Here is a 19202-nt window from a genome sequence, read left to right on the forward strand (position 1 = left end):
AAAATCTGCTCAGTGATTTTTCCGAGAATCAGAATACGGCTTTTGTACGACAACAACGGCTACATCACAAGGAGTTTACATCTACAATTCAATTGATTATCGAAATCAGTCTGTTCCGATTGTATATAAACAGTTACACAAAACCATTGCACCAAAAATATTTAGTTTTTAAAAAACATTGCTGGACCTTGATTTAGAACAATATACCTAAAAATAATCTGATATGTGACTGTTTCGATCACCTTATAATTATAGCCCCTGTCGCCATGTTATTGTTGGGGATCTAAACATAATTCAACATGAAATCTCGGAAAGGAGATTTTCGTGGTCCTAAGTTTAGAGAACTCCAGCACATCAATTCGAACAATAACTTCAAAATAATTATGGATTCCATTGGGGTCTGCGCCAGAGCATGTGTTAAACGAGAAGTAGTTGAAATGGACACTATGTCAGAAAGGGTCAAAACATCCAGAACTCTGATGCAACATCGCATACATATGTTGAAATACTGTGTGAATGAGACAAAGATGCTGTCTATCATTTCTTCATGATAAGTATGTTGTTTGACAAAGCATCAAATAGTATTGTCTTTGTATATAAATCGTAACTACGAATGTCTTGTTAAAGACTTGTTAAATATCTTGTTAATGCTTTGATATGTGCGTCACTGATGAGTCTTATGTAGACGAAACGCGCGTATGGCGTACTAAATTATAATCCTGGTACCTTTGATAACTATTGTTAAAGAACTAGAAATAATGAGCACTCGGATAATTCTGAAGACATATCATTTGAAAGGGGTGAGATTTTGGCGAATCATAAGTCTTTCATGACTTCGATTAACATTGCATCAAACAGTAAATCGGAGGACTTACATTGTATGTATTGGATACCTAGGTTTCTAAAAATTCAATACAAACAACGATACATTGCTGGCTCATCTGCATGTTCGTCTTGACCAAAATTCTGATCGAAGTGAAAGAGGGTCTTTAGAAATACTGTAAAACTGTTAACTCACGTAGTGATATTAACCCGTGGATTCTAAAAAAAAAAAAATCTAAAGAACTTCTAGCATACGCTTACTTAGGGATACCATACGGCATTTTTGTTAATAGTGAATAAAAGGATAAAACATACAACACAGCGGAACAAGTGTTTAGTATGCTGGAGGTTTTTCTTAACAACTTATTTGGTTCAATTTGAAGGTCGACTTTTCAACGAATTATCGGCATGCCTATGGCAACGAACTGTGCGCCTTTCCTTGCCGACCGCTTCTTATTTTCATATGATTCGGATTTCCTTCAGTAACTTGTCAAAAACAAGAAGATCAAAGAAGCAATATAATTTAAATTTACTTTCAGATATATTGATGATGTTTTTCCATTAACAATACATAGTTTTCTGATTTTATTCCATTGATATATCCCTCAGAACTTAAAATTAAAGAAACAACAGACACACCTTCCTCTGCCTCTTTTTTAGACCTATATCTGGAATTTGACATGCACGGTCACCTCAGTTCCCGAATCTATGACATATGAGACGATTTTAATTTTGAAATTATCAATTTCTTCAACCTTAGTAGCAATATACAAGCTTCACCTGTATATGGAATATACAATTCCCAACTTATTCGGTATTCAATAGCTTGCAGCTCCTACTCAGTAAAAGTCACCAGTGTATAAGGAGGAAATTGATGAACCAGGAGTATGTCAAAGAACGTCTCTATTTTCTCTAAAATACGAAAAAGTACAAAAGACAAACAACAATCTTTGTACACTGGAGGTAAAAAAGTGGAAGGTATTTTTTTTATCATTTCATCAAAACTGTGATCAATAACATATATTAAACCATTTAAGGTAGCACAATACAAAGATTTTTCACCCCCAATCATACATCTTTAAACTGATCTTATTCCACTCATCTTTCTTTGAATTGTATAAATGAGGTACCAAAAGAAAGAAGAAGGATTAATCTTTCAAATTGTGATAATTTCATTATGACATAATTATTACATAATTAATTGTTATGTAATTAGTTGCCATATTGTGATGTCCATACTTGAATGAATTTAGCTTCTCTGTTATTCATCATCTCAACATATTGTATAGATTCTAGCACAACACAGTTTGACCTCCAAAACCGCCAAACTGTGAGTTAAAAAATCTTTGTATTGTGCTACCTTAACAATAGTATTTCTAGATCAAGAGTAGTAAACATGTTGAAACGACAGACGTATCTTGTTGGTTAGTTTTCTAGATTATTATGTTATTTCACAATTACCTCAGGACCCGGCAAAATAACTGACGCAACTGTTTATATGAACGCATAATTTCATTCAAGTATATGTAACTTTTTGAATCTTGGATAAATTGTAAATCGAACTTAGTCGTGTTTTCAATGCATAAAACCACCAACTTGCATTATAGTCACTCCCTATACCACTGTTCATGTATATCATGGAGTCGATGTCCACAATGTGTGTTATGATATCATAAAGAAATTAGTCTCGAGTATCACTGAAGAAATATCAATTGTTCAAATGCACATCTGGTGCAAGAAAATTTATTCAGTTAATGTTATAGTTTTTCTAAAAGTATCAAAAGACCTTTGATTACTGTGTGGACAAGTTCATTTATATACATATTATCTATTTGATATTATTCCCAACTTTGTACTTAGTTTATATCTATTTTACCCAGTACAATAATGATCTTACTATATTGAACATATTTTGTATTATATGGTTCAATGAATCCAAAGTACTCTATTTGGGCTATTTGATATTTACTCACCACTGGCTATTAAACAAACTACCTTACTTAATAGTTGTTTTATCTGGTTCTATCTAGTGTAACAGTTCACCTATTGACTATATATATTGTACTTTTTAACTATATTGTCAATGGATAATAAGAAACACTAGTTTACATTCAGAGTTGTCATTGAACTGTATTTTGCATTATTATTTATTTGCAATTGTGTAATTAAACATAATATACATTAGTTGCTACAAAATGATATATTCATATGCATTTATATGTAAAGTTGTATTTATTTGTCATTATCTGTATATTTCAGATCTGTCGTTGCCTTCTACTCTATGTAATATTTATTAAAATATCTGAACGTTCTGCATTCAATTTATCTGAGCCTTATTCCACCTGGTCACAAATGGCATCGTCGACAAACCAGAAGGCAATGACTGCTGGCATTCCATCTGACGGCTGAGAGGAGTATCTACGGAGGAAGGCGAAACATTTACGAAGTTGATGTGTGTGTCATCGGACTATCCATGGAGATGAACAAACTTTGACGGAGTTTCTACCAGACCGTAAATCCACGGGAAGAGCCGACCAGTGACGGAGATTATTTGTGTTGTCGGAATATATACGGACTTAACCGAACATTGTCTGAGTTTACGATTGAAGACGAACATTGGCGGTGATGTATAACAGTGCCGAAACCGTTTACCAATGAAGTAACTGTTTTCTGTATTTGGAATATATGTGTATTTGGAATATATGTGATATTGTGAGACATGGTGACATATGATGAAATATATATGTTTATTATTTTTTCAATCTGGATTATGTGATTTATTCATTTTGGATTATGTGTATTATTCATACTAGATTATAGTTATGCATTGATTCACTTTTTGTGAATATAGAGTGGAGTTATATATTGTGTATTTTTGCAATTGTTTTGTATACATTTTTGTGGTAATACTTTGGAAAGTTCATAATGGCAAATAATCCTACTTGTAAGTCTTTACAAAAGCAAATGAATGAATTACAGAATAGAATTAAAGAACTATCGTGGAAACCTAGTGGTGAAAATGAAGTGAAAAGGGCACCAGCGAATGAAAAGAATGTTGTATATGAGCAGAAAGATAGAAAGGTTCCGAAGTTTTCTGGGTATAATTTTCCAGTTAAAGATTGGATTGGAGATGTAAATACTGTGTTACATGCACGTGAGATGTCCCGTCAAGAACGAGCGGATTTTTATATATTTACAACTTGAAGGTTCTGCTAAAGATGAAGTGAAATACCGTTCTCAGCTAGTTCGACAAAGTCCTGATCAAATTTTACAAACTTTGGTGTAAAAGATAACATTACTAAACTACGGGCATTTAAAAAGTCAGAATGTGAATATATATGTTCAAACTCTTTTAGGTCATTTTTTAGTAGCAATAAACAAAAAAAAAAAAAACAAAAAAACTATGTCAATTGGACATGCTTTGATACTATATATGCCCTTGAATTTTTACTAGATAACATTTTTGTTAGCTTTGGGAATTCCGTATATCGTCAGATTATCGGAATTCCAATGGGGACTAACTGTGCACCACTTATTGCGGACCTGTTTTTGTATTGCTATGAGTTACAATTTATGACAAAAAAAGCAAAGACCCATCGAAACAACATCTGATAAAAAAATTTAATAATACTTTTAGATATTTGGATGATATTTTGGCTCTCAATAATGACGACTTCGGTATGTATATTAAAGAAATTTATCCTGCTGAACTTACTTTAAATAAAGCTAATACTAACAATGACCACTGTCCTTTCCTCGATCTTGATATCTATATCACTAACAGAAAGCTGAATACTAAAATTTATGATAAAAGAGATGATTTATATTTCTATCGTTAATTATCCATTTTTAGATGGTGACGTTCCCTTGTCACCATCTTACGGTGTTTATATATCTCAACTTGTACGATTCGCTCGTGTATGTAACAATGTTTGAGATTTTAACGAGAGAAATTAATGTATTACTGAAAAATTATTACACCAGGGTTTTCGATATCACAAACTAGTCAAAACATTTACTAAATTTTATCATCGGTATCAGGACATCATTCGTAAATATAGCTCAACATGCAGACTTCTTATACGTTCAGGTATTTCACATCCATTTTTTTTATGGAAATATTCTTTATAAAGCACAAAGGTGTCAGTATTCACCTCAAAAACTAACAAAACCTTTGAATAGACTTATTAAGAAGGGATATAGTTACGATACTGTTGTCAGGTCATTAAAGATTGCATATTTTTGCGTTAATATTGATTCACTTATAGGGTCTTTGCATCGGAACTAAACACATTTATTCAAAAACCAGTTGTTTGCATGACACGGGTTATGTTCTTCTCATATATGTTATGATGGTATGATACTAAACCCCTAACGGGGAGGATTGTGCCTGATGTTCATATGATGAAATCATAATCTTTCAGTCAGTGTAATTGAAGTCTGGAGCTGGCATGTCAGTTAACTGCTAGTAGTCTGTTGTTATTTATGTATTATTGTCATTTTGTTTATTTTCTTTGGTTACATCTTCTGACATCAGACTCGGACTTCTCTTGGACTGAATTTTAATGTGCGTATTGTTATGCGTTTACTTTTCTACATTGGCTAAAGGTATAGGGGGAGGGTTGAGATCTCACAAACATGTTTAACCCCGCCGCATTTTTGCGCCTGTCCCAAGTCAGGAGCCTCTGGCCTTTGTTAGTCTTGTATTATTTTAATTTTAGTTTCTTGTGTACAATTTGGAAATTAGTATGGCGTTCATTATCACTGAACTAGTATATATTTGTTTAGGGGCCAGCTGAAGAACGCCTCCGGGTGCGGGAATTTCTCGCTACATTGAAGACCTGTTGGTGACCTTCTGCTGTTGTTTTTTTTCTATGGTCGGGTTGTTGTCTCTTAGGCACATTCCCCATTTCAATTCTCAATTTTAATTTTACAGAAGATTTTTTTGGACCGTGTGCTTAGTTTAAACATGTTTTATTTGCAAAAGTAGCAAAAAGGATTGGACACAAGTTATAACAACTTTAGAGACGTCCTCTCCCAATATAAATATAAACACAAAGTACATTAGATAATGACGAAAAAACATAGTAAGAATGCATGTAAATTTTACTTTGCTGAACATTATTGCTGTTTACAGTTTATCTCTATCTATAATAATATTCAAGATAATAACCGAAAACAGCAAAATTTCCTTAAAATTACCGATTCAGGGGCAGCAGCCCAACAACGGGTTGTACGATTCATCTGAAAATTTCAGGGCAGATAGATCTTGACCTGATAAACAATTTTACCCGTGTCAGATTTACTCTAAATGCTTTGGTTTTAGAGTTATAAGCCAAAAACTGCATTTTACCATTATGTTCTATTTTAGCCATGGCAGCCATCTTGGTTGGTTAGCCGGGTCACCGGACACATTTTTTAAACTAGATACTCCAATGATGATTGTGGCCAAGTTTGGTTTAATTTGGCCAAGCAGTTTCAGAGGAGAAAATTTTTGTAAAAGTTAACGACGACGGACGACGACGGACGCAAAGTGATGGGAAAAGCTCACTTGGCCCTTCGGGCCAAGTGAGCTAAAAAACGAGAAACGAGAAACACGTATAAATTACACAAACCATCGACAACTACTGTACATCAGATTCCTGACTTAGGACAGGTGCAAACATTTGCAGCGGGATTAAACGTTTTGATGGATCCAAACCTTCCCCCTTTTTCTGAAACAATAGCATAACATCATAGAAAAACACGATAAAATATCAACTGGCAGGCTTAATTCAATCAAAAAACGTACATTAATACACTATAAACGAATAAATTTGATCTGCGATATCTGAATGCAAAGTATATATTTAATCCTCATTCGTCATTGCAAATGCAAAACTTTGGATTCTCTTTACTAAATTCATTTATATATTATACAAATATAGATGTGGTAGTCACCATTTGCTGATTAAGTCTGGAAGGTGGCAGGAATTACAGAGAAAAAACATAATCTGCCGTCTCTGTGACACAAACAACATTGGCGACGAGTACCATTACATTATGAATTGGAGAATATTTAAACTATAGAAAGAAGGATTTTTATTGAAGGGTTTTGGAACCACTGAAGGCCTAAAAAGCTTTAGAACAAATGATGCAAAATCAGGCTTTGTAGGAGTTCCCCAGACCCTTTCTTAATCTGAAAATGCAAGTTTTGTTTTAATAATTTTTTGACAATATTTTGGTCTCAAAGCAAAATGTATACTTTAGATTCAGTGGAAGACTTAAGTTTCGAGGAAAAACTGCAAAAGACCAATATGCATGATATAGCAAAAATGGAATTCACATAGTTAAGTCAATGGCTACTGTTTTTTTTTAAACTCATGATCAAGTTCATAACAAAATTACTAGATTACAAAAGGAATGCAACACTAACAGAATACAGAAGGGCAATCAATGAACAAGAGACAAATAAATAAGAAACATTGAACCCCCCCCCCCCCCCAAAAAAAAACAGGGCTACGTCTGAGGGAGAACAGAGCTTGCTTCTTGCAAGGCACTCGCCGTGAACACAATTTGGTTTTGAAATTTTCTACATGAGGCATTTGCCTCAATGTAGTTACGACCCAGCAAATAAAAGTTCCTGAGACATTTCAAGTATATTTAAATAATATTTATACTTTTATCATTAAAAGATTTGGGAAGTGTTTCCCGATTATTTTTTTTTTTGAAAAAAGATGAATTTATGAAGAATCTGGTGCCATCTCATACTTTCGATTAGACCTGCTGAGTTATTTATTTTCAATACATTGCAAGTCAGGTAATTTTTTTTCAAACTACCACAGAACAAACCATTTATTTTTGTGATTATCAAGGTCGAGTTATTTATGTTCCAAATCCTCCTGCCCCCCGCCCCCCCCCCCCCCCCGAATATCAAATGGTCGTCCCCTAAATTCGTTCATATATACGAAAAAAATGTTTTGCAAGGTTGTCTATACATGTAAAAAAATGTTTGATTTGAAGCGTACCGAAATAAGGGTTTTCGGAAACGCATGTCATTCGTTTATATTTTAAAAAGCTGATAATCCGTGTGCGTTCTATAAACTCGTGGGATAAAATGAGAGAATTATGCTGAATATAACAACGCCTTTTAAGTTAGATACATATTTCATCTATGTTTGCGGAAGACCCAATGTTAAAAGGGGTTCAACTTGTGCAAAATTTAAGCGCAAGTTGAATAGACATACAATAAAAGAACAGAAAACATGCCATCTGCCCCAAGTTTTACGTTTTGAATGAAATGGTAGTGCATACATGTATTAACTTTCCATTCAAGGATATGTTCTTTTTTTTTTACGAAACTTCATAGTAAAGTAGCACAGTTTAGCCGTGAAGGTAGATCCTACAGGAAATTGCAATGTCTTTACTTGCAGAGCTTCGACTACATTTATGTGCTTTTTTGGTGATTGTATATGTACAATGTATTTACTAATCATGTCAGATTATCGAACATTGTATTTGTTGTTATCTGGATATAATGTATAGGCTTTTTGTTCTTAATTTGTCGTTATTCTGCTAAATAAATTTGAGTTTAAATCGCTGCTGTAACTATTTACCTCAGTTACATATTACAAGACAAGTCACATATTTTTATTGATTTAATACTTTTTGAAAAATCAGAGTCAAGAAAATCTGAGAAATGTTTTTTTCATTTACTTCTTTTTTCCTAACTTTGTCAAATAAATGGTTTACAACCATATCAATAAAACTTTCTTTGCGAATTTGATTTGACAATATCATTTGTTTTAAATCTAAATTTACTTGACTCTTATCTCGTCTTCTTGCCATTTCTTCGATGAAAAATGGAAGTGCATCTGTGAGCACGTCATGCAATGCCGCCCTTACCTTTTCTTCACTTTCACTCGAAAATCTCTTAAGTATATCAATGAGGATATCAATATTTGAACTTTCGCTTGGATCATTATATGCTTTCCGGAATTCTGCTACCTTTTCAGCCGGAATTTTTTCATATTTTACTTCATCAAACGTCTGTCCAGCGAAAAAAGTATTTAAAGCTTTGATCGGATTTTCTTGTACTTCCGAAATTTTGTTCGCAATTTCAAAAGAAATGTTTTCATTCATCCCCGCAAAAAGATTGCTTGGAATAAAGAAGTGTTGCAGTTCTCTACTTCGCAAACAATTTATCATGTAATCTAGAACTTTTATCAACAATTTCAATACGTTGTCTTCTGTATCTACAAGTAACAAGGAACTGAGAGTTTCTGAGTTCCAATAAACTGCTGTTTTCCAATGAAACGTAGTTAATATTTCTGAATAATCTTGCAATAAACTCTTTTTGATAGCTTTAAGAATGAGAACAACTTTCTTTTGAACACTTGTCATTGCTCTCGCCAGCTTTATTTCAGCGTTGTTGTATGCCAAACAAAAATCTTTGTTTCTCTCTCGTTTAGTCAAGGCCGGTTTTGCAACAACAAAGAACTCGCTATTGTAAATATCATTCACTACATGTTCTGGTGGCCAGACGCGTTTACGTTGTTTCCACTCATCAAGAAATCTTGGCTTCCCAGCAAGCGGGAATGCTGGTATAAAATCTTTGCTTGATTTTGATTTGTATTTTAGTATAACATCGCCTTTGTCGAACTCTTCTCCATTGGCATCATAATCAATATTGTTGAATTTTGTCTTCCTACTCATAGATTGTTTTTTATTTCTATAAAATTCCTCATTTGGACAAGTATCTGTTTCGTTTTGATTGTTTTCAGCAGTTTCAAAAGAAAGAGCATCGATAATGGAGCCATATGTTTGTAAAAAAATAGACCCCTCTGAATCTGATTTGATGTCAGCTTTCTTAAAAGCGTTTACTAAATGAGCTCCTTTTTTAAGCGGAGACATTAAATCATATTTTCTGTCAAATATCTGCTGATCAATACTTTGTTTTAATTTATCAGATATAAGTTTCGTATTACTTTTAACGTATTTCAGATCTAAAACTGGACAATCAACATCACGGTACGAAACTAACGTTTTTCCTGGCTTTATATTATGATCTATTGCCACGTGCAAACTGTTGCGACCACGTGTTCTTCTAAAATTTGAGAGTAGTTTGTGAAAATCTCGCATATGCTTGAAAGCTTCAGGTCTAATTTCACTAAGTAAATTACTTGGTAGATAACGACCATCAATCAGTTGAACAGTCGGAAGTTTGTCAACCAACTGAAGTCCATTTATGTGGACAAAACAAGGAAGATCGTCTCTGTACTCTAAAGCACTAACAGGAATAGATATTGCCGAAATTATTAGGTAGTCGAAATCCCCTTCGTCTTGTCTGATTCTTAAACGTGTCTGCTCCTGAGTACTTCCAGCAACCATACATCTTTCTCCGCTGAAATAGGACAACAATCGCATTATATAGCTGCAGTATTTGTTTTGTCTGTCATCATTAATAGCTGGTTTATTCATTTCAATAAGTCGTTCGATCATTTCCTGTAACGACAACTCTGGCTTATCAAATCCTGTTAACGAAGTAAGGCCTATAAAATGACAAAGAAAATAGTATTAGAAGTATGTGAATAAAAAAAAGTTTATTATAAACGCTGTATGAAAATAGAACACACTCTTTTCTACGTCTGATTTTGTACACGTATTTAAAGAAAAGTAATTGGTTAATCACAAAACCGAATAGCGATTGATAGACCATTTTCAAGATTAGTCGCGTTTAAACAATATTCTATTTTTATAAAACCAATTGACGTAGAATCTTACCGTCGTAATTCCTTACTGGCCTATGGGTTGCTGTTTTTCATTTTTGTTTTTCTTTTAAGAGTTGAGTTCTTTCAGCGCCTATTTAAGCTTACTATACGGTTTGAAATTGTTTTTTTTATTGTTGAAGGTCATACGATGACATATAGGTGTTAACCTCTACGATATTTGGTCTCAGGTGAAGAGTTGTTTTATAGACAATCAGACAACACCATCATATTTTTATATACGCAGTAATCAAGGCGTTTGTTTTTCTCTTGTGGATTGTTTCACAATTTGTCATTGTCATTTTTATTCTTCTTAACCTCAACTATTCGATATTTCAGAAGCGTTCGGCAAAATAAAAGAAAAAGACCGAACAAACCTACTTGAATACAAAGATAAAACGACCCAGACGGATAAGATCCCGTTTGTTGTTAGCTTTCATCTTAACCTGACACAAATCTTTCATCCATTGTCCACAAACACTGGCGTCTTATTGAAAATGATCCTTCCTTAAAAGAGATTTTTCCGTCACCTCCCGTCATGGCTTAAAACCTCAAAGATATTCTAGTAACATCCAAAGTATCTAAACATGAGATATCAACAATCGGAGGTTATATAAACCATGCGGAAGGGGCAATTGAAAGTGCTGAAAAGTCGCCAATATCGAAACCCAATTCGTCAGCACAATCAAAAAAAGAAAAAAAATACAACATATTCATAACATCAAATTGCAAAACGCAAAATTATATTTATGTCCTAACGTGTGGAACTTGCAAATTACAATATGTTGGTGAAACAGAAACACCATTTAAAATCCGACTTAATAATCATCGTTCGCAAAAAGAAAGAAACTGCCCAATCACAAGACACCTTTTAAGAGCAGGACATGAATTTGAAAACGTCACATTTCAAATCATGGAGAAAAATTAAAATTGGGATACAAAAGGAAGAGAGATTTTGGATGCACCATGCAGTTACGAACTCTTGAATCTGATGGACTCCATGAGAGAGACGAAAAAAGATTTAAAAACAAATCAAAACCATAACCTTGAAATCATCCAAATTAATTTATAGATATTCATATAAGAGGTATGGCCAATTTCCCGTGAATTCTTTTCATTCGATAAGATAGGTAAATCATGTTTAAAATAGCCCGATAGCCCGATAGATGCTAATTATAGTACATTAAAATACGTCACATCATCTATTTTCATACCTTGAACAGGTATTCCTAAAAAAACCAAGGCCAAGACTACTGATTTTTTTTATATTGATGTTATCTAATTGTTAACACCCTTTATGCGCAAATGGTACCATACCACGAAACTTGTTAAGAAGCCTAATAATATCGAACAAATTCAAATGGGATGCTGTTTTTCTCATTCTGAATTTATGTATATCTGTATTAGTCCTGGTCTTTAAGGTTTTATCGTCTATAAGATAAGATAAGATCATATAATTATACTTAAACCGGACGACAACATCTGACATCAGTTGGTCAAAGAACATCTTGTGTTACAACAAAACAACACATGTAATATGACCTTTTCTGGCATTTCAACAAATACAACAACTTCTTGAAGTTTCACATACAATCACGATTTGTAGTGTAATTGATTTGTTCTGTGGTGTTGTTTTATTTTCTGATGACTAATATGTTCCGGTGGGACAGTGGTAAAAAATTCAGTACTTGTATCTACACAGTTGGTGAATTTTCGACAAAATTGCTGAGGACCATGTTGACTGCATTTTAATTTTGTTACATGTAATATCATGTTCAAAAAAGGTTTCCAAAAATTGTTTGTGTTGTTTTGAAACTTGAATACAATGGTCTTATTTTAAGTTATGTGTATATTACACATGCAATATTTGAGCTTCATTGCTATATAATCAATTCTCGTGTTATTGGTTATGTACAGCATCTACTTCAGTTTGACGACAGTTGCTCCTTGCAAATATTATGTAATAAATGTGAACACATGAATAGAAAGTAAGTCAAGAGTATGTACAGTCATAGGAATGCACACAATAAGCGATACATTATTTTTTTCTTTAGTAAAATGATATATAGTCAAAATGATCCAGAATGACTCTATGAATTAAGCAAACATCCGAAAAATTTGATTAAAACATTAATATCTAATATTTCAACACAAAAAAAATCAAAGTATCTATTTGAGATTCGAACTCATTCTTCATAAAATTCTTTCCTTCCAGGTTCTAGGCTCTACCGATTGAGCCACGACAGTACATATAACTGTTACTGGTATTAATCAAATATATAGGTACAATTTAACGATGTTCCACCTTTACATTAAAAAGTTGTTTTTGAGGTATTAGGGACACACTAAACCAGTTTCATTTTTGAGGGGGAAAGTTGTATAAATTACAATATTCACAAAAAACATAACTTGTTTTTGGTTTGAAATGTCCTTCTTGGGGGATTCCCTGTTTTTCCAACCTGAAAACACCCTAAATTCCGCAAATTTGACTTTTGTCCTTTTTGAGGGTTGATTTAACTATCTTTCACACATATGATACATAAAAGTCGAGATATTGATCAAAAAGCATTTTTATTTTTTGTTTTTAAAGTAAATTTTATTCTTTCAGCACTTTTTGAAATTGACCCTTCTGTGAACAAATTTATGGGGAAATTGGCCCTACCTCTTTATCGAACATCAATAAATGTGTAAAACTTTTATTCCAACTTTATGTAGTTGTAGCTACAAACATGTTTTATGCACCATCAATAAATATGTTACACTTTGCCTCAAATCTTGTGTAGATTAAGCTACACAAATATTTTTTTGTCATGCATCCGATTTCACATTGAGAGATGCACACGCCTGATGAAGCTAATTTGTTTAGCGAAATGTTGCGTATTTCTATTTAAAATCTAATAGATTTGTTTAATGTATTAATTAGCGTGTTTAAGTTATATTCTTAGACATTTATATAATTATGTTACAGGCATTTTCTAAATTTAGGAATTTTGCAGGCAATTTAGTAAATGCCTAACCTTGACAGATATTATACAAAATGACTGTAAATACCTAGTTATTTTGTAAAATGACTAAAAATTTGTGATTAAATTCCACAAATTGCCTGTTGAGTTTCAGGCATTTTGTAGAAGGATGATATCATTGAGATGGATATGACAAAAGTGGACAAACATATCTTGCAAAAAATAACTAATGGTTAGTTAGAATTAATTGATTCTCCTAAAACCAGATGGGAAGGTTTCTATGTTTTATGATATGTTCTTTTTACTGAAACTACGTTAAGTACATGTACATGTACGTACTCCCTCTGTATTTCAGATACCAATAGTGAATTTATGATTATTTTGTCAAAAGGGCAGAAGGACAAATTGTTCTGTCATAAGAACAAAATTTGCAATCGAAATTTTAAAAAATCTAGATTCAAAACAGTAAAGTGAAACATATGAAGTAGAGAAAATTCGTTTTTAATTGACTAATTGCTGATTTTTGTTTCAGTCGCAAATATGTCATGCATTTTTAAGACGTAAACAAATTGGTTATAATTTGTTAGGGTTATTTCTACAGTGGATTGACCTGAATAAAAGACAGAAATTTAGACTGCAGCTTGCAATTGTCAATTTGAAATGAAGGTATGTAAGACAGGAACAGAAAATCCACCCTCAGGCTGCAGGACAGCCATTATAGAGTTATTAACGTGTAGACAGTGTTGATTGACAGGGAAATACCTCCTTAAGGGGTTGATTGACAATTGAATTAATTGTTGATCTTACTTTACATAAATTTATTGCTGTTTATCAGTTTATCTCTCTCTCTATTATAATATTCAAGATAATAACGTGAAACTACAAACTTACCATCAATAACCAATTCAGGGGCAGCAATCCAACAACGGGTTGTCCGATCGTCTGAAAATGTCAGGGCTGATAGATCTTAACCAGATAAACTTGTTAACCCCCATGTCAGATTTGCTCTAAATGCATTATATTTAGAGATATATTAAGCCAAAAATTGTATTTTATCCCTATGTTCCATTTAGAGCCATATGTGCTATGTTATTTTGGCAATCGGGGATTTATAGGACGGATTTTTTAAACAAGATACTTTATGGTGATTTTGGCCAAGTTTGGTTAAATTTGACTAAGTATTTCCATAAAAGCACATTTTTGTGAAAGTTAACAGCCGCCAAGTGATGAGACAAGCTCACTTGGCCCCTTTGGCTAGAAGAGCTAGAAATTGACAAAGAAAAGAAAAAAATAGCAGTGCTTTGACAGGAGAAGCGTCTCCAGATAAAGAGGGATCGTCCGTCATAGGCACTGTCCGTTTAAAGCTATAAGTCAAAAGATGCAAGTTAAACGAATCATGATAATATACTTTGATAATTTTGGAGAACATATAAAAAAGAAGATATGCATGTGTGACGTGTGTGCTTATTACAAACATTATAAAATTGAGAATGGAAATGGGGAATGTGTCAAAGAGACAACAACCCGACCAAATAAAACACCACAGCAGAGGGTCACCAACAGGTCTTCAATGTAGCGAGAAATTCCCGCACCCGGAGGCGTCCTTCAGCTGGCCCCTGAACAAATATATACTAGTCCAGTGATAATGAACGCCATACTAATTTCCAAATTGTACACAAGAAACTAAAATTAAAATAATACAAGACTAACAAAGGCCAGAGGCTCCTGACTTGGGACAGGCGCAAAAATGCGGCGGGGTTAAACATGTTTGTGAGATCTCAACCCTCCCCCTATACCTCTAACCAATGTAGAAAAGTAAACGCATAACAATACGCACATTAAAATTCAGTTCAAGAGAAGTCCGAGTCTGATGTCAGAAGATGTAACCAAAGAAATTAAACAAAATGACAATAATACATAAATAACAACAGACTACTAGCAGTTAACTGACATGCCAGCTCCAGACTTCAATTAAACTGACTGAAAGATTATGATTTCATCATATGAACATCAGGCACGATCCTTCCCGTTAGGGGTTTAGTATCATACCATCATAACATATATGAGAAGAACATAACCCGTGTCATGCCAACAACTGTTTTTAGAATAAATGTGTTTAGTTCCGATGCAAAGACCTTATCAGTGACTCAATATTAACGCCAAAATATGCAATCTTTAATGACTTTACAACAGTATCGTAATTATATCCCTTCTTAATAAGTCTATTCAAAGGTTTTGTAAGTTTCTGAGGTGAATACTGACACCTTTGTGCTTTATAAAGAATATTTCCATAAAAAATTGGATGTGAAATACCTGAACGTATCAGAAGTCTGCATGTTGAGCTATATTTACGAATGATGTCTTTATACCGATGATAAAATTTAGTAAATGTTTTGACTAGTTTGTGATATCGAAAACCCCGGTGTAATAATTTTTCAGTAATACATAAATTTCTCTCGTTAAAATCTAAAACATTGTTACATACACGAGCGAATCGTACAAGTTGAGATATATAAACACCGTAAGATGGTGACAAGGGAACGTCACCATCTAAAAACGGATAATTAACGATAGGAAATGAAAAATCATCCCTTTTATCATAAATTATGTTGCCTAACGTAAAGTATTTTATCAGTAAAGGTAATGAAAGAGCTTAAATTGTGAAGATCCAGATTTCCCCAAATGTGGTCGGATTGCTAAATCAGATTTTACGCCAAAAATTAAAGATTTGTTAACAATACCAATAAATAGATTGAAAACAAAACACTTAAAAGTGTTGAATATCATCGAACAAAGATGGAAAAACTGAACAGATGATATAAGCATCTGTTCAGTTTTTCCATCTTTGTAAATCATCTGTTCAGCTTTTCCATCTTTGTGCGATGATATTCAACACTTTTTAGTGTTTAGTTTTCCATCTATTTATCGGTATTGATACACAATCTTTTAGACTCATATATTTATATATATATATAAAAAAGAAGATGTGGTATGAACTATCCACAAAAGACCAAAATGACACAGAGATTAACAACTATAGGTCACCGTACAGCCTTCAACAATGAGCAAAGCCCATACCGCATAGTCAGCTATAAAGCCCCGATAAGACAATGTAAAACAATTCAAACGAGAAAACTAACGGCCTTATTTATGTAAAAAAAAAAATAAATATATATATATATATATATATATATATATATACAACTCGTCTAAACATCAACCCAACAATGTTAGATCTTTGTTCTTCCCTCGCCGGGATTCGAACCCATGCTACTGAGATATCGTGACACCAAATCGCCTGCACTGCATGTAGCCGTCCCGCTAGACCACACGACCACCTGGGCTTCACAAAAATAAAGCTTTCGGTGGTCGTGTGTTACCTTTCCTCGTCAGTTTAAATCTAGCGTCGTACTACAGTACATGATATATAAGGCATGGAGATGTTATTGTTACAGATCAGCTCAATTATCTATAGAAAAGGATCCTACAAATTAATGCAAGATACAGTCCCAGAAAATAATTAGAATGAAATTCAAAACAGTGTGGCTGTGGCCATTGATTGACACATTAAATTCATCCATTGACTGGGACAATTTACGTGAACGTTTGTCTGTAACGACCACTGTTCACGACGTACCTACGATAGACATTTAAACTGTGGGGTCACCAAAGGTTTCTTAACGCCTTTAATCATAAAATAATTCGAAAAAATAATCAGGAATAACCTTTATGTTTTGATTTATATAATTGATATAAATCAAAACATTGTGTTATTTTTGATTAATTTTTTCGAATTACTTTATTAAGGTGTTGAAAACCTTTGGTGACCCCATAGTTTAAGTGTCTTTAAAAAGTACATAGTGAGCAGTGGTCGTTACATACAAACGTTCACCTAAATTGTCCCAGTCAATTGATGAATTTAATGTGTCAATCAATGGCCACAGTCACACTGTTTTGAATTTCATTCTATATATACAACTCGTCTAAACATCAACCCAACAATAATAGATCTGTAAATTTGCTTTCGCAAATTTTTTTGTTTTTACCTCGCCGGGATTCGAACCCATGCTACTGAGATATGGTGACATCGAATCGCCTGCACTGGAGCCGTCCCGCTAACCTACACGACCACCTGCCAGTGGGCTTCATAAAAATGAAGCTTCCGGTGGCCGGGTGCTACCTTTCCACGTTTTAATCTAGCGTCGTACTACAGTACATAATATATAAGGCATGCAGATGTTATATTAACAGATCAGCTAAATTATCTATAGTAGAGGATCCTACACATTAATGTAAGATACTGAGTCACAGAAAATAATTATATTTATTAGTACGTCTAAAAATTTTTGTTCTTCCCTCGCCGGGATTCGAACTCGTGCTACTGAGTTATCGTGACACCAAATCGCACTGTATCCGGCACGCTAGACCACTCGATGAAGAAAAAAGTATGACAAACTGATTAACCAGACTGACGGATGGACAGACAGACAGACGGACGGAGTGGAAACCCAAAGCCTCCTTCGACTTTGTCTGCAGAGGACTAACAAAAGCATTGTATTAGAATACCAATAACATAAGAGATAATTACATTTTACCTCCCTGGTAAATCATAAATAAATAATACCTGCTTATACCAACTTAACAGTTCTCATGGGGTAGGACGAAGTGATCGGATGGGGATTTCGTCGTACCCTTTCAATACCAACACATTCGCTAAGTCTATTTAAGGCTGAGCTTTGACGACCTGGAACTTTCTATTTTAACTAGTTTTTATTTAACATGCTTAATATAAATAAGCTTTACAAACTCAAATACACTTGTAATTTACCTGTATAAAGATCTATAAAGTATTATAATATGTATGTATTTATAGAGTTACTTACAAATGGAAACTAAAATAAAACATGTTATCCAACATGCTGCATTTGAAGTCATTCTTTAGTTGGAACGTCGACCATAATCTTTTTCACTATTCATGTAAATGTAAAATTATGTATAATCTCCTACTCACATACTACGCAAGTGAACACATGTATTTGTATTTCATGTTGACAGTTTGTGTATCCGCCTCATTAAATATTCATAGGAAATCCCATAATCTAAATTAAGAAATGTTTGTTTACAAGTCAAAAGTTAATAAATTCACCTTCATTTGAAACAGGTTTTCACGAATGTTTTGCAACACGATCGAATGGTTTAACTACATTTACTTTTATTTGGGTCATAATATCTATAGTAACTGTAACGGTTCAACATATTAAATTCTAATCCACTGTAATGGATGTGAAATTTTGGTTAATTCACCTTAATTTGAACATAATAGTTATTTATGAATTAAATTTTATTTAAGAAATAATTGTTTGCAGCTATAGTTTATTGTAGTATTAACATGGGTAGTCATTATATTCGTGATTATTTTTGCCCGAGCGATAGTGAGGGCTAAAGTAACACGAATATGATGTGTACCCATGTTAAAACTACAATACAGTTTACGTAGATTCTGATTAGGACTATTAAGGTACTTTCTATGTCCGATATGTATAAGTGTAGAGCGTTTGTGTAGACTCTTCCATGAAACTCCCTTTTATTGTTGGTAAACAAGCAAATTACATGCAATGTGATTTTTCAGAGGGAGGAATTTTTAAAAGCCAGCATGAACGGTTGTCGTATT

The 19202-nt window shown here is 33.5% G+C and overlaps 1 protein-coding gene across 1 annotated transcript; it reads right to left on the bottom strand.

Moving 5' to 3' along the window:
- Positions 1-8444: 8444 nt before the first annotated feature.
- Positions 8445-18568, bottom strand: LOC143077151 (uncharacterized). Its single transcript, XM_076252958.1, has 2 exons — positions 18415-18568; positions 8445-10352 (listed from the first exon to the last, which is right to left on the bottom strand). Exons 1-2 carry the CDS (start codon positions 18464-18466, stop codon positions 8452-8454), a joined length of 1953 nt encoding a protein of 650 aa, XP_076109073.1. The 5' UTR covers positions 18467-18568; the 3' UTR covers positions 8445-8451.
- Between the last annotated feature and the right edge of the window lie 634 nt (positions 18569-19202).

This window comes from Mytilus galloprovincialis, chromosome 1 (genome assembly GCF_965363235.1).
Source record: "Mytilus galloprovincialis chromosome 1, xbMytGall1.hap1.1, whole genome shotgun sequence".
NCBI lineage: Eukaryota > Metazoa > Mollusca > Bivalvia > Mytilida > Mytilidae > Mytilus > Mytilus galloprovincialis.

What these genes read in the sequence shown, in the direction of transcription:
- LOC143077151 (XM_076252958.1), bottom strand. Translation starts at nt 18,466, where the DNA reads ATGACTTCAAATGCAGCATGTTGGATAACATGTTTTATTTTAGTTTCC. An exon ending in TTTTATTTTAGTTTCCATTT is followed by an intron (nt 10,353 to 18,414) that starts GTAAGTAACTCT and finishes GTCATTTTATAG; the next exon opens with GCCTTACTTCGTTAACAGGA.